General features: G+C 51.9%; 1 protein-coding gene across 1 annotated transcript; it reads left to right on the forward strand.

Annotated features, from left to right (window-relative positions):
* Positions 1-3,590: 3,590 nt before the first annotated feature.
* PAQR8 (progestin and adipoQ receptor family member 8) lies at positions 3,591-4,649 on the forward strand (the record flags this gene model as incomplete). Its single annotated transcript, XM_084261463.1, has 1 exon — positions 3,591-4,649. The coding sequence occupies one exon, from the start codon at positions 3,591-3,593 to the stop codon at positions 4,647-4,649; it is 1,059 nt and encodes a 352-aa protein (XP_084117589.1).
* Between the last annotated feature and the right edge of the window lie 11,080 nt (positions 4,650-15,729).

The raw sequence follows: 15,729 nt of genomic DNA on the forward strand, positions 1-15,729 counted from the left end.
GGGAATATATCCCATTGGTACAGCCCCAGTCCCAGACAGTGAACTCTCAGACCAGACCGGTGGGAAAATCAGCCATACTCTGTAGGGAATCATCTCCTCCAACCCCCCTCTGTCACATCAGACTGGGACTAAAAGGGGGGGGGGGAAAAAGCAAAAGAACTAGAGAAAAAAAAAAGCTCAAGGTTTCCAATTACTCTCTTTAAAAGGGAGAGAGAAAAAAAATTGGAAAGGGGATCGTTCTCCTCCTGTGCCACGGTTCTTCTTGTGGCTGTAACGATACAGCCTGGCCAGCATCCATCCCTCCTCCTCGCCTTGCAGCTCCCTCCCTGAAAACAAACCCTACTTGGTTGTCTGTGAATTGGGAGCAGCCAAAAGAACTGAATCCCCCGGAGATGGGAAGAGGAGGAGGAGGAGGAGGGGGTGGGTAGGTGGAGGGGGGCGGGGGGGGGGGTGTGAGGACAGAATCTCAACGAGATGCCCTGCTGATGAATGTGGCTTTCAGCTGCTCCTACCTCCCTGTGAAGGGAGAAGAATAGGGGCTCTGTGAAAGAGAAACAGCCAGTGCTGACCTGGGGTTTCTGGGTTGGGTTTTCTTTATTTTTTGGGGGGGTTGGGTGGGTTTTTTTCCCCTTTCTTTCTGATTTTTTTAGGGGGGGGTTGTTGTTGTTGTTTTCTTTTCCTTTCTCTCTCTTTTTCTCCTGTTTGTCCATCACATGACAGCTGGAAAGTGCCCACTTGTTCTCGCTCGTTAGTGTCACAAGTTGGGTTTAAAACAAGCCCTGTGCCTGGGTCCTGATTTAACACTGAGCATCAGATGCTTCAACTTGTGATTTCAGGTTATTATACTGAAAATCTCTTGCTCCTCCCTCAGCCTGTTAAAAACCAGCATTTCCCAGCTATGAAAACCTGCCTGGAACAATCTCTTCCCCTCTGTCAGGGAGATGTGAGGTGTCTAAGCTCTTCTAGCTCTGCTGGCTGTACACACCGAGCTTTTGGGATGAGAGACCAAACTCCTGGTGCTTGCACACACCATACAAGCTGGAGCCAGCCCGTGCCTGGTACAGAAGCTGCCTGTGTCTCTCTTGTATCCTCCTCAGCATGCAAAGCAGGCAGGCTGTGGGCAGTGGAAAGGGGTGATGTGCCCCTCGTATCAGCAGGCATCAGTACACCCAGGCTAGATCTTCATCTTCCTGGGTTTCTCCTGGTTGGTTCTGGTGGGTTTCAGGGTGTTGCTGCCTCCTTGCAGGAGATGAGCTCCTCAACTCTGCTCTTGTGCCCCTCATCTGCCCAGTTTGTGCCATATCTAAACTGGTGTTGAATTCCCAACGTCCCAGAGTCTGCCCTGGCCTTAGCCTGTGTTCTTCAAGAGGTGGGGAGCTTCAGCCCAGCCTTCATCTCATGCCTCACCACTGTGATCCCAACATCAGTGGCCAAAACCTTTGTTTTAGAAGGTTTTCCAGCATCCTTCTGGGATGAATTGGGATGAAGATTCAGCACTGAGCTCCCTGTAGTGGGGCCAAGTCCTTGGACCGGTCTTAAAGGGAAGCTGGGAGATGGTGAGCAGGGGTCCAAGCCCTCTTGCTTGGGTATCAGAGCAGATGCTGGGAGAGGTGTAAAACACATTATGGCTGGTTAATGGACAGGGCAGAGGAGCTCAGGACTCATAAAGCACTTCAGTGTCCACACTCACACCTCTGCACAGGGAAAAACCTGCATGCAAGGACTGGGTATGATCAGCTGGAGGTGTCTTGGCACTACAGTGAAGGAGATGCAGTCAGCATAGGAAGGGAACTCTGGTCTGTGCATCTAGATCAGGGAAGGAAACGCTGGTTTGGTGCAGACACATCCATAAAATCTCCCTTGTAATCCTCCCCAATGTGTTCAACCTCCAGCCAAGCTCTGGCCAGACCATCTAAAGGAGGTGCAGGACAATAGAAGGTGAGTACTACAGTGCCAGGTAGCCAGAGATGGTCTCCTTGCTTGGGCTTTGCCTTATCCTGAAGCTGAGGTCTAGACTAAGCTGGATGGGTGAGCCTTCCTTTCTCTGTTGGGTACCAAGGAGAAAGACTGTACATGAGAACTGAAGAAAGGGGTTCTTGCCCCACTTTTTTCAGGCCATCCCCTCCTAGGAGTGCCCCAGAGTCAAAATTTGCCTGCCCTTCCTAAATCTTTGGCAGGCATCCCCAGAGATACACAAGCTGCTGAATGGGTGGGGTGTCCCCATCACAGATCTGCACCCTGCAGACCCTTAGGAGAGAAACAAAGCCTTTGTGGACGTGCACAACATCAGCCCCCCACCCCAGCAAGGGTGCTCCTTCCAGCCTTACACATCTGCAAAGCAAAAATCCTTGTTTGCAGGGACCATCTTCCCATCTGCCTTTTGCAGCTAAGGCAGCTCCATCAACCCCTGTGGCAAAGAAAGAAGGAAAACCCAGCCCTGCCCTGAGCTGTGCTGCAGGAGAAGGCCTGGAGAGCACAAGGAGAGAGAACTGGCTGGAAAATGTAACTCGTGGCTGTGACAACAGCCACCTGCTAGGAGAGGGAAGCAACGTGAAAATACTTTGTCTGTTATCAAGAGGCTTTGGGTTGTGAGAGGAGGTGGGACTTGCCACCTGGGTCAGAGTCTGCTCTGACTTCGCTCTTTGCTCTGTCTCACCCTGGCACTGGTTAATAGGTCCCATCTCTCTGCTTTCAGGGTTTAACACTGTCCTGCCCTTGGTACTGCCAGCCTAGCTTGGGTCTCCTGTCATGAGCCCATTCCTATGTCTCACCTCTGGCAGCAGCTGGTATCTGAGGCTCTGGGAGAAAAACAAGCCAAGTATTTATCTGCCAGCCATGTCCTGGGCTGCATCAAAAGGAGTGTGGGCAGCAGGTCAGGGGAGGGGATTCTGCCCCTCTGCTTTGCTCTCATGAGACCCCACCTGGAGTGCTGGGTCCAGTTCTGGAGTCCCCAACATAAGGACATGGAGCTGTTGGAACAGGTCCAGAGGAGGCCATAAAGATGATCAAAGGCCTAGAGCACCTCTCCTATGAAGACAGGCTGGGAGAGTTGGGGTTGTTTAGCCTGGAGAAGTCTCCTGGGAGATCTTAGAGCATCTTCCAGTACCTGAAGGGGCTACAAGAAAGCCAGGAAGGGACTTTTTAGAAGGGCATGGAGTGATAGGACGAGGGGGAATGGTTTTAAATTGGAAGGGGGTAGATATAGATTGGATATTGGGAAGAAATTCTTCACTATGAGGGTGGTGAGGCCCTGGCACAGGGTGCCCAGGGAAGTGGTGGCTGCCCCATCTCTGGGAGTGTTCAAGGCCGGGTTGGATGGGGCCTTGAGCAGCCTGGTCTGGTGAGAGGTGTCCCTGCCCATGGCAGGGTGTTGGGACTTGGTGATCTTTGAGATCCCTCCCAGCAAGAAAATCCCTAAGAGTGGAGCCAGCATCTGGACACCACCATGGCTTTCCCCCCCACCCAAGGAATGGCAGCACCTTCTTCTCCCTGAAGCATCACCCTTAATGTTTCCTCTTTCTCTGTCCCAGCAGGACACGAAGAGGACGTTCCCCAGAGCCAGGCTCACCAGCCACACCACACGGGGTGAGATGACAGCCATCCTGGAGCGGCTCAGCACGCTGTCCCTCAGCGGGCAGCACCTCAGCCGCCTCCCCAGGCTGCTGGAGGATGGGTTCCCCAAGATGCCCTGCACAGTCAAGGAGTGTGAGGTGCCACAGCTCTTCCGCGAGCCGTACATCCACACCGGCTACCGCCCCACCGGCCAGGACTGGCGCTACTACTTCCTCAGCCTCTTCCAGAAGCACAACGAAGTGGTCAACGTATGGACCCACCTCCTGGCAGCTCTGGCTGTGCTGCTGAGGTTCAAGACGTTTGTGGAGGCTGAGGAGTTACCCCTGGACGCGTGGTCCTTGCCTTTGCTCATCTTTGTCCTCTCCTCCGTCACCTACCTGACCTGCAGCCTCTTGGCCCACCTCCTGCAGTCCAAATCGGAGCTGTACCACTACACCTTCTACTTTGTGGACTACGTTGGGGTCAGCATCTACCAGTATGGTAGCGCCCTGGCCCATTACTATTACAGCTCTGACCAAGCCTGGTACGACAAGTTCTGGCTGTTCTTCCTGCCAGCAGCTGCTTTCTGTGGCTGGCTCTCCTGTGCTGGCTGCTGCTACGCCAAATACCGGTACCGACGGCCTTACCCCATCATGAGGAAGATGTGCCAGGTGATCCCAGCTGGGCTGGCTTTCATCTTGGATATCAGTCCTGTCGCTCACCGGGTGGTTGTGTGTCACCTGGGGGGTTGTGAGGAAGATGCTGCTTGGTACCATACCTACCAGATACTCTTTTTCCTTATCAGTGCTTATTTCTTCTCCTGCCCGGTCCCTGAGAAGTACTTCCCTGGCTCCTGCGATATCGTTGGCCATGCCCACCAGATCTTCCACACTTTCCTGGCCATCTGCACTTTGTCACAGCTGGAGGCCATTCTTTTGGATTACAAGAACAGGCAGGAGATTTTCCTGAAGAGACACGGGCCTTTCTCTGTTTATCTCTCCTGCATCTCCTTTTTTGGCCTGGTGGCTTGTAGTGCCATCACAGCTTACGTCCTGCGATGCAGGATCAAGGCCAGCCTGGTCAAAAAGGACTCTTGAGAGACAGGAACGTGACAGGCATGACATCACCAGGGTAGTGAAAATCAAGAAGAGGGGGCATAACATATTAGAGACATAACTGTCTTATTGGCCTAACATGCTGCAACTAACTGGGACCCCGGGCTCGGGTCGAGGGCTGGAGATTTCATGCTGGATGCATTTTCACAGCAGGGACTCTTCCTTCTGCCACCCAGGGAGACATGGGGGTGTTTTAAGGCAAGAACAAGTCGTTTAACCAAGGATGCTGGAGTAGGCAGAGGTTGCTTGTTCGTTCTGGCAGACCTGTGGGTGATAACCTTGCTGAAGGTCAGGGGTGGGCAGCCTGAAAGGTTGGGGGGACTGTAGAAGGGTCTGCTAGGGCTCACGATGCAGTGGAGGATGTCCTGTGAGGACTGTGGATGGATGTGATGAGCTGTCTGGGTTTTGGCATCTCTGCTCTCTGTGGGAGACCTGTCACTGACCAAAGGCAAGGTGTCAGGAGGAGTCCACATTTCTAGGGTTCAGCTGCAAGGGCATAGTGGCTGGTAGAGTCCTTTTCAAGGTCCAGCTGGGCTAAACCCTGTTCTCTCTACACTCCCCTTGACAAGTATCTCAACGCCAGGTTGCTGTGGTGGCTTTGGCAGAGTGTGTTTGGAGACTTAGGCCTGACCTAGGGTCTTTTAGGATGAGCTGCTTCTGAACCTGAACCCTGTGGCTGCTGGTGACTGGTGTGGATGCAGCGCAGGTGGAGATGTTGGCTCAGCTCCATCTTCTCTTGCTGTATGATGACTGCACCATCTGCAGTGGAGCTGCTCATCAAAACCAAAGAGTCTGTTCTCATGGATTACTAACAGGAGGTGGGGGTCTTTCTCATCAGTTTAAACTTAAGGTAGTGGCAGTGCTGATGGCTGTTTGGTAGCCTACAAGACAGGTCTTCAGAGGCTTCTTACGTCCACGTTAAGTGCTCAGTTGCCTCTGAGGAACTGGGCTTGGGGATGGTTTATGGTTTTGAGGCTTCCTCAGTAGCAGTGGCAGAGGTTGAGCACCCCTGAGGCCATCAGCATTCTGGATGATGATCCAGAAGTGGGGATGCTTTTGATGCTGAGTGCATCCTTTTGGCTGCCTGCGTGATGGGTTCAGGCATTGCTGTATAGACTGACTCTGTATCAGCTGTCTAGGGGCTGTGACTGACCTCCAGCACTATCCATGCAGTGTAGAGTAACTTGAGTGTGACCTGTCTGTTACAAGGCTTCCAACAGCCCTGCTATGGTCATGGCCAGAAGGTTATAAACATGAAGTAGTCTTTATGCCCCTTTTAACTGTGCTTTTCAGGACATCAGACAGTCCTTGGTGGGCCTCGTGGGAGGGCTGATCTTGAAGCTACAGGGTTGCTTTTCTCTGGCCATTGGGGTTGTGAATCTGGAATGTTTTTTATCAGCAAAAGGCAGGAGCCAGGTGACAGCATTAGGGTCCTGTGCAACCTTGGGACAGGCTTGTCCTTCAGACTTGGTAATTCCTGTGTGGATCAGTGTGGTCAGGGACACTCAGTGTCCACAGGTCAGTCCTGTCCAAGGTGTAGAAGAGTTTGGTTTACTGTATCCCCCACTAGATGTGTCTCTTTGGTGCCTGCTTGGGGCAGATATCACCTGTGGAGCCACACTCTTGCACTGAAGTTGGTAGCACTTGCAGGACAGGATGCTCAAAGCCAATGTAGAGGTATTTCCCCATGCAGCCTAAGCACCTGCTGCCTGACCCACTCCTTGCTTTGCATAGTAAATCCTGGCACAGCTCCTCCCAGCTATACACTCTGCAAGACCTGCACCCACAAATGCCTTGACATCTGGCAAATTCCTGGGAGGTATAAATCTTTGCTGAAGGCAAGGAAGCCATGGGATCTATTCCAGCCACAGATGTGCCTCATTGAACCCAAGGACAGGCAAATGAATTGGGATTGCTGGTTCTGAGCAGGCAGAGGTTAAGGTTGAGGATATGATTTGCTGTGTCAAGCACTGATTTCTGCACTCAGTTTTAACTGTTGGGATGTGTGTTTGTGTGTTTGAGCATTGTGTGTGTGTATTGTTATCCAGAAAGGCTTCATCTTTGGCTTATGTATCTGCAGAGCCTCCCAGTTCGGTCAGGGTTAGCCTGAAGGAAACAGTGCTGTGCTGCTGGAGGAGCACAGTGGGCCAGACAACATTCTCCCTGGAAACAGAGCTATTAAGAGGTGCTTTGCTTTGTCCTGTGTTCTGGGGACAAATTTGAAACTCGTGGCCTTACTGACAAATTAAATACTAAGGGAGAAGCAAGTAGGTTTTGGGTACAGGAGAAGAGATACCAATCCCTGAAAAGTGCCTATAAGAAAGGTGGGGAAGAGCTGTTACAGAGGGCATGGAGTGATAGGATGAGGGGTGATGGTTTAAACTAGAAAAGGGGAGAATTAGGTTGGATATTAGGAAAAGGTTCTTCAGTATGAGGGTGGTGGATCACTGGAGCAGGTTGCCCAGAGAGGTGGTGGAGGCCCCATCCCTGGAGACATTCAAGGTCAGGCTTGATGGGGCTCTGAGCACCCTGCTTTAGTGAAGATGCCCTGCTTACTGCAGGGGTGAGACTAGATGACCTCTAAAGGTCCCTTCCCACCTCACACTGTCTGTGATTCTATGATTCTATGAAATCATAGAGAAGCCTTTAGGAGGTATCTAGTCCACCCTTTCTCATCACTCCAGGCCTCCTGGTTTACACCCAGTCCAGCTTAGAAATGAATGTCTTCATCTCCTGCTGTGCCTTATGACAGCACAGCCATGCTGACCTAACAGCAGATTTGCCTCCAGGGAGTGGCAAGTGGGGATGGTGTCCCCCCCCTTCCTTACACCTCATCATACCCCTTCCCATGCACAGAAGCTCATCTCATCACAGAGCAAGCTGGGGCTGGGAGATGGACCAGCAGAAAAACAATCCTACTGAGCAAATACCTGTCATTTTCTGCTGGTTTTAACCTCCAACCAGCTCGTTTGGACAACGCTCCTGCCTGCAGGGAAGGGCCAGAGCAGAGCCCAGCAGCAGTTCCTCCTTGCTGGTTGCTCAGCTGTACTGATAGACTGCTCCCTCCATGGTCTCTGTGGTTTTGTTTGTGGGTCCTCTTCCAGTTTGGGGAAGGATTTCTAGTGGGAGCAGTGCTTTTTCTCACAGCCTAACTGGCCTTGCTTTTGTGGTAGGTAAAGCAGAACTGAGCGTGGATCTGGCTGGATGGTATCAGCAGGCTCCTGTGGAGGAAGGGGAGGAAACCAGGCTGGTCCAGAGCTCCTTGTGGGCTAAAACAGTGGGAGTGGACATTGCTGCTGAGAGCAAACCCTGCTCTGCTGCTACCTAAAGTTATACTGGTACCAAAGGAAGGGATCACCCTGGCATTTCCTTCTCTATGAGTTTGAAAATAGATGACATGTCCTGCCCTTGTCAGAGGAGGATGAGTACACTAGTGCCCACATGGGCCTTCTGAGGTATTTCTGGCCATACCTCTTCTTCCCTGGTCCAGCAGAAGGGAAACTTCTCCTTCTGGAGGAACTGTGTGAGAGTGGTGGTGTTCTTACACCCTTGTGTTACCCCTCAGGTGAGGCCAGCCACGTCCCCATGCAGCCCTGCTCTCAGACCTGGAGCTGACCTCCTGGTTACTATGATGGGCTGATCTAGCAGGGAATTGCAATACAGATCGCTGCTGCTGTGAGGATGCACCCTTGTATCACAAGGGGCTCACTAACACTGGAGCTTCCTTCATCCCTGTCTCCATCCTCCCCTTCAACCAGCTTCTTCCCCTCATCCCCAGACATCATCCTCGTGCCTTACGCACCTGGCTGCCTACCTGGGCAGACCTCACCTGGGCTGGGACTGCAAAGTGGCTGCTGGTTCCCCCCTCTAAAGCCTGGCTGTTGATCTAGGGGAGACCAGGGCTGAGTCCAGAGACCATAAAAGCTTGTCTGAGAGCTTGTCTCCTTCCATCCTGGAGTTCCTCTAAGGAGGCATGGCTTGGGAGGTGTGTACCAGTGGCAGGGTTTGATGAAGAGCTGACCACCAAAGGTTGAGCATTTCCAAGATCCTGAAGGGACTGAGGTCCTATGTGGGATCTCAGGACCTGAGATGGTATTTTCACAGATCTCACAACCTGGATCTGTACAGGACAACTCCTGAAAACTCATCCCAGTGTGCCTTACGCTGTTCCTTTCTGGGATTCATCCCAAAGGAACCCAAGGCTCAGAAGCAGCCTCTTTGCTATCTGCCAGTCCATGGCTGTTCTTACCAGCTGCTCCTCACTGACAGGGTTTGCCTGGTGTACAGAGCAGAAGGGGAGGATGGAGAGAGGTGCCTTAAACTTGTCTTTATGCCTAATGAATCATGTAACAAGGCAAGGACGGGTTCCTCATGTGCCTTTGCATCTTCTACTGACAAGAGGATTTTTAAGCACTTATTTGTTACTAAACACAAGTACAAAAGAGTTTGTATTTTATTTTTCCCCCAGTTGGGAAGCAGGGAAGGGTATGTATGAGTGTTACATATCAACCCATCCCCTTCCCAACTCCCATCTGCTGACTTTGTATTGTTGGAAACATTAATAATAATATTTTAAGCTTTGTACTGTACTGATCATTATTTAAAAAACCCCAACAACAACCTTAGTGAATAATAATTAATAATAATAATGATCTGTAAAAGCAAAATGATTGGTGTGGTGTGAAATTCCCCAATGTGGAGCTGCAGAAGGTTCTGAGTCATTGGGAAGAAAAGTGGATTATAATTACAGAGTGGATATATTGGAGTGGGATCATAATTACAGCAGTAATGAACAATAAGGCGTGGGTTGGTTTGTTTGTGCATCTCTAAGCACTTCTTCCAGGTGTCACAGTAACTGTGGGTTTAGTTCTCTTCTCACGTGGGAGGTGCAGGACAGCTGCTCTGACACAGAGGAGGGGGATTTAAGTTCATCAGCCACAAAAGGACTTATTTTGGTGTCCAGTTTGCCTTAATTTCTATCAGAGGTGAGTATCTCATGGTTTGGTGGCCTGGCACTGAGGCAGTGCAGTTCCAGTGGCCAAAACATTTCAGCACACACTTAAAATTAAGCTGTAGAGAGACAACAGGAGGGTATCAGTCAGTCAGATGTGAGCCTGCCTGAAATAAGTCTACAGCTTCTGTTCTTCTTGCTCACAGCTGTGCAGAATCACTGTGTGGTTGAGTTTGGAGGGGATCTCTGGAGTTCATCTAGTCCAATCCCCTTGCTCAAGAAGAGCCACTGAGATCTGGTTGCCCAGGAACATGTCCAGATGGCTTTTGGGTATCTCCAAGGATGGAGACTCCACAACCTTTCTGGGCCACTTGGTGCCAGTGCTCAGCCACCCTCACAGTAAAAGAGTGTTTCTGATGTTCAGAGGGAACCTCCTGTGTCCCAGTGTGTGCCCACAGCCTCTGCTCCTGGCACTGGGCACCACTGACAGGAGCCTGGCTCCATCCTCCTTGTACCTTCTCCACATTGTTAAGTTTCCCCTGAGCTTTTTCCAGGCTGAACAGTCCCAAGTCCCTCATCCCTTTGTCATAGAAGAGATGCTCCTGTCCCTTCATCATCCTGGTGGTTCTTTGTTGGACTCTCTCCAGTATGTCCATGTCTGGTTTGGACTGGGGAGCCCAGAACTGGGCACAGAACTCCAGGTGAGGCCTCACCAGTGCTGAGGAGAAGGAAAGGATCATCTCCCTCGACCTGCTGGCAGCACTTTCATGCAGCCTAGGCCATTGTTTGCTTAGTCACAAGGGCACACTGCTGGTTCACATTCAACCTGGAATCCACCAGGACACCCAGATCTTTTTCTGCAAAGGTTCTTTCCATCCAGGTGGCCCCCAGTCAGCTTTTATTCTGCCTGACTGCTCATCTGTGCCATCCATCAGCAGCTCACCTATGAGGACACAGTGTCAAAAGCCTTACTGGAGTGAAGGTGTCCTCACTGCTGTCCTCATTTTATTATAGAAGATTATCAAGTTGGTCCCCTGGGTGTGTTGAATACTCCTGATGACTTTCTTGTCCTTCATATGCCTGGAAATGGTTCCCACGATCAGCTGCTTGATCCCTGGTCGCCAAAGAGAGGAGAGAGATCAGCCCCTGCCCCTTCACCTTTCTCATCAGGAAGCCACAGACCCCATGAGGTCTCCCCTCAGCCTCCTCTTCTCCAGGCTGAACAACCCCAGGGACAACCTCTCCTTGTAAGCCTTCCCCTCCAGACCCTTCCCCATCCTCACTGCCTCCTCTGGACACTCTCCAATAGTTTCCTGTCCCTCTTGTCCTGTGGTGCCCAAACCTGCCCCCAGGACTGGAGGTGAGGCCGCCCCAGCACAGTGCAGAGCAGGACAATCCCCCCCTGGACCAGCTGGCCATGCTGTGTGTGATGCACCCCAGGATACCTTTAGGCCCTCCTGGCTGCCTGGGCACGCTGCTGACTCACAGGTAACTCACTGTCAACCCAAGGCCCCCCCAAATCCCTCTCAGCAGGGCTGGCCCCAGCATCTGATCCCCCTGTAGGGATGCAGAGCTGGGGCTGTCCCTTCCCAGGTGCAGAATCCAGCACTTGCCCCCTTAAACTTCCCGCTGTTGGTGGCTGCCCAGCTCTGATCTGTCTGGGTCTCTCTGCAAGGCTTCTCCACCCTCAACAGAGTCAACAGCTCCTCCCAATTTGGGAGCAAACGGCTTTAGTCCCATTTCAGGCTCAGCAGGCAGAGGAGGGTTCCACACGCCGGGGTTTTACCCACCAGAGGGCGAGATGTCTTCATCTTGAGTCCTGAAGAGTCCTCTGGTGCCAGGAACGCAGAGCCTTCCAGCAGAGCCTTCAAACCTCCCCTCTCTGGAAGGGCTTAGGAAAAAGCCATGCATCCCAGCAGCTACCAGAGAGATGCAATTCTGAGCCAGGGATGTGCTTCACCAACCTCTCACCCTCTCCATAAGAGGCTGGGATTTCACCAGGTGAGTTAGGATGAGGCTTTAAGTTCCCATGAAGCCAAAACTGGAGAGGAACAGGAGAAAAATGCTGAAGCTGAAAAACAGGACTGTTAAACTTTTTCAACTAGGAACAAAAATAGAGGGTTGTGGTGTGCCCACAAGAAACTGCTGGGGGGTAATGTCTTAGGGAACATACATTATCCAGTATTACACACACACACACACATCCTCAATGCATGAAAAATGGGAGATTTTTATTAGCAAGCAAGGGAACTGGCCCATCCAAAGCACATGAAGCCAAATGCAAAATGCAAAAGAGCTTCTACCTCAGAGGAATGAGACATTTTCTTTCAGGCATTCCATGTGCCACCAGCCCCAGAGGAGAGAATGTGAGAGAAGGTAACAGTTTTTACTGCCAGCACCACATACTGCAGCAGTGAGTTGCCACAGAAGAGGTTCTTGTACCCACTGGCAATCTTTATCTGGTCTTGTCCTTGCAGTGGGCTGATAGCAGCAGGGCTGAAGAGGCAGAGTGTTAGCAAACAGCTCTGAGGGTGATGTTTCCTTCTTTGTTCTCTTGAAGATACTCTCAGGGACTAGAGCGGGAAGAATATTTCCCAAAGTTGCCTCCTGCTCCTCTGGACTTCAGAAAAAGGAGTGGAGACTCCACAGCCCTGGGGAAAAAATAGAACTGAACATGCCCAAAGTATCCTGGGCTGCATCACACACAGCATGGCATGGCCAGCCTGGCCAGGGAGGGGACTGTCCTGCTCTGCACTGTGCTGGGGCGGCCTCACCTCCAGTCCTGGGGGCAGGTTTGGGTGTCACAGGACAAGAGGGACAGGGAACTATTGGAGAGTGTCCAGAGGAGGCACTGAGGATGGGAAGGGTCTGGAGGGGAAGGCTTAGAAGGAGAGGCTGAAGGCCCTGGGGTTGTTCAGCCTGGAGAAGAGGAGGCTGAGGGGAGACCTCATGGGGTCTGTGGCTTCCTGATGAGGGGAGTGAAGGGGCAGGTGCTGATCTCTCTCCTCTCTTTGGGGACCAGGGATAGAACCTGAGGGAACAGTGTGAAGCTGCATCAGGGGAGGTTTAGGCTGGATGTTAGAACGAGTTTCTGTGCTGAGAGGGGGGTTGGGCACTGGCACAGGCTCCCCAGGGAAGGGGTCACAGCCCCAAGCTGGGCTGAGGTCAAGAAGCATCTGGACGATGCCCTCAGTGCCAGCTCTGACTTGGAGCCTGTGTGGAGCCAGGAGTTGGACCTGATGGTCCTTATGGGTCCCTCCCAGCTCAGGGGACTCTGTGATTCTATGGTTCTGTGGAAGTTTAAGGCATTGATCTACCTGCTGTGTCTTAAATCCACCAGCTGTTCCCAGGGATGGCTCATCCTTTACCCTGTAGTTCATTGCTTTGTTCTGGCTGAAGTTAAGATGTACCCTCAATCCAAACCAGTTCCTCTTGCTATGAAGAGAGCAGTGCTGAACTCATTCCTTAGCAGTTCTCTTTCTAACACACTTGCATCAAATATTTGGCCCTTGGGAGCCAAGGGATGGGGTGGAAGAAAAGAAAGCAAGCCAAGTTTGTGTTGCCACCTCAGGGTGTCCGTTGGGCAGATGCTGGGTACAAAGCAGGAGGTGGAGGAGGCATGGGAGAGCAGCCTCACCTCTGAATCCTGGAATCCATCACTAGGTGTGTGGATACTCATGTGGCAGATTCCAGTCTGCTGCCACAGGCCTAGGCATTCAAGTGGTTTCTTAGGAGACCTGTTGGAAGTAGCCCTTGGATCCCTCAGACCACACCTGGGCTGCATGGAGACAGCCACTGTCTTTGCATGAGGGTTCACAGGTCAGGCTTCTTTACTGCTGTGTGTTACAGTAGCACATATACACACAACAGCACAGTCTTCCCTCTAAAATACATAAAACTTTAAACAGATAAGAGATGGGAGCCCTTGATAAAGACTTTCCTTTCACAAATAGACAGTAGGAGACTAAAGAGGCTTGTCTGACCCTTGGCAAGTCAGACTTGCCTGTGGAGAAGTTATTTCAAAGATGCTGCTGATGCTCTGAGTTCCAGTCCTTATTTCCTCCACCATTTCTCCTTATTTTCTCCACCATTTCTCCACCAGCCTGCTTTATGGCCACTGTTCCTAAAAAAGTACCAGCTTCAGCTTTCCTTAATCTTTCTTTCTTCATTCCTTTCTCCCTTAAAACACCCAGGAAGAATGCACCGGGGCAACAGTCTTCAGATCCTGTCCCTGCTCATATCCAGGACCCAAGATCCTCCTTTGTGACCCTGGATAAATCCCCTGGCCTCAGTTTCCCACTCATGCAGCACTCCTGACCCCTCTGCAAGCTGTCCACACGGGCACTCTGCCACGTAGCCTTGTTAAAAAGCTCCTGTAGCTTTCCTAAAGAACAACCCATGCCCATGGAGGCAAGTTCCCTCCTCTGAGGAAGCCCCCTGGCCCTTGCAAAGTTCAGGAAATCTGCTAACTGGTGCTTGGACATCACAGCAGGAGAAATACAAGACAGCATGTCAGTCCCAGCACCTGCATCTGAGTCAGCAGTCACATTAGCAGCTCGTTGCCTTTCAGATCCAGCTCTTTCAGCCCTGCTTGGCCTTCAATCTATTATTTTCCTTTCTAAACTCATCAGCCTCATTCTTTATCTCCCACCGGCTAGCTTTCTTCTCTCTCCCACACCATGCTCTGACAGACGGTCTGGCTGCATTTCTCACTGCTTGACTTCTGCTTACAAAACCCTCTCAGCTCCTGCTCTGCCTGCCCTTGAATGGCAGCCTGGACTGCCTTGCATACCCTTGATAAAAGAGACCAAGGAAAAGATGTACAACCCCCTCTTTTCTCTTTGGTGATGGAGTTGACTCTCTTTTTATCTCTTGCGTTTGGGAATGACGTTTGTACAACCACCTTTGCCTTGATGCCCCCTCCCCCTGCTGCTTCTTTTTGCTGCTTCCTTTAGATAGAGATAAAAAAAATTGTGCTTAAAAAGAGGAACTGTGTCAGCACTATGTATTACAAACCCCTATATACATAATACATATGCTATATAGATAATAAACCAGCAACAATCACTTCTCCTATTAAAATGCTTTGAGCACCACAGGGGCGGGTTTGGCCTTCCCATTACCCTGCTCCCCTGCACGGGGCTGTGGTGACTCCCCAAAAATTGGTCTAGATACCAAACACTTGCTTTGAAGATGAAAAGATTTTAATAGCAAGGACAGTTTGGTGGATGACAGGTTGGCCATGAGCCAGCAGTGTGCCCCAGGGGGCAAAGAAGGCCAGTGGGATCCTGGGGGGCATCAGGAGGAGTGTGGCCAGCAGGTCAAAGGAGGGGATCCTCCCCCTCTGCTCTGCCCTGGTCAGGCCCCACCTGGAGTGTTGTGTCCAGTTCTGGGCTCCCTGGGATAAAAAAGCCAGGGATCTCCTGGAGAGAGTCCAGAGGAGGCTACAGAGATGATGAAGGGCCTGGAGCATCTCCCCTGTGAGGAAAGGCTGAGTGAGCTGGGGCTGTTCAGCCTGGAGAAAAGAAGCCTGAGAGGGGATATGATCAGTGTTTATCAATAGCTGAAGGGTGGGACACAGGGGGCCATGGGCAGCCTCTGCTCAGTGTCTGTGGGGACAGGACAAGGGGTGATGGGCTCAAGTTGGAGCACAGGGAGTTCCCCACCAATATGGGGAAGAACTTCTTCCCGGTGAGGGTGAGGGAGCCCTGGGACAGGCTGCCCAGGGGGTGTGGAGTCTCCTTCTCTGGAGAGATTCCAGCCCTGTCTGGATGCCGACCTGTGTGCCCTGTCCTAGGGACACTGCTTTGGCAGGGGGCTGCACCCCATGATCTCTGGAGGTCCCTTCCAACCCCCACAGTTCCGTGACTCTGACACAATCCGGCTGTCCCAGGGTGTGAGGCCCGGGCAGCAGCCACACACTGGCAGGGTGCCTGACGGGCCGGGGCCGGGCCTGAGGGGAGGAGCAACATGGCGGCGGCCCGTGGTGGGGATAGGCCGAAGCGCCCTCAAATCCCTCCAAACACAGGCTCAACGCTCGCCACAGCTCCCGGGGCTGATTCTCTTCCAGGCCGCAGGGCCGAGGACGTGCCCAGCGCCGCTTCCCAGCGC

The sequence above is a fragment of the Gallinula chloropus genome (genome assembly GCF_964237585.1).
Source record: "Gallinula chloropus genome assembly, chromosome: 3".
Lineage (NCBI taxonomy): Eukaryota > Metazoa > Chordata > Aves > Gruiformes > Rallidae > Gallinula > Gallinula chloropus.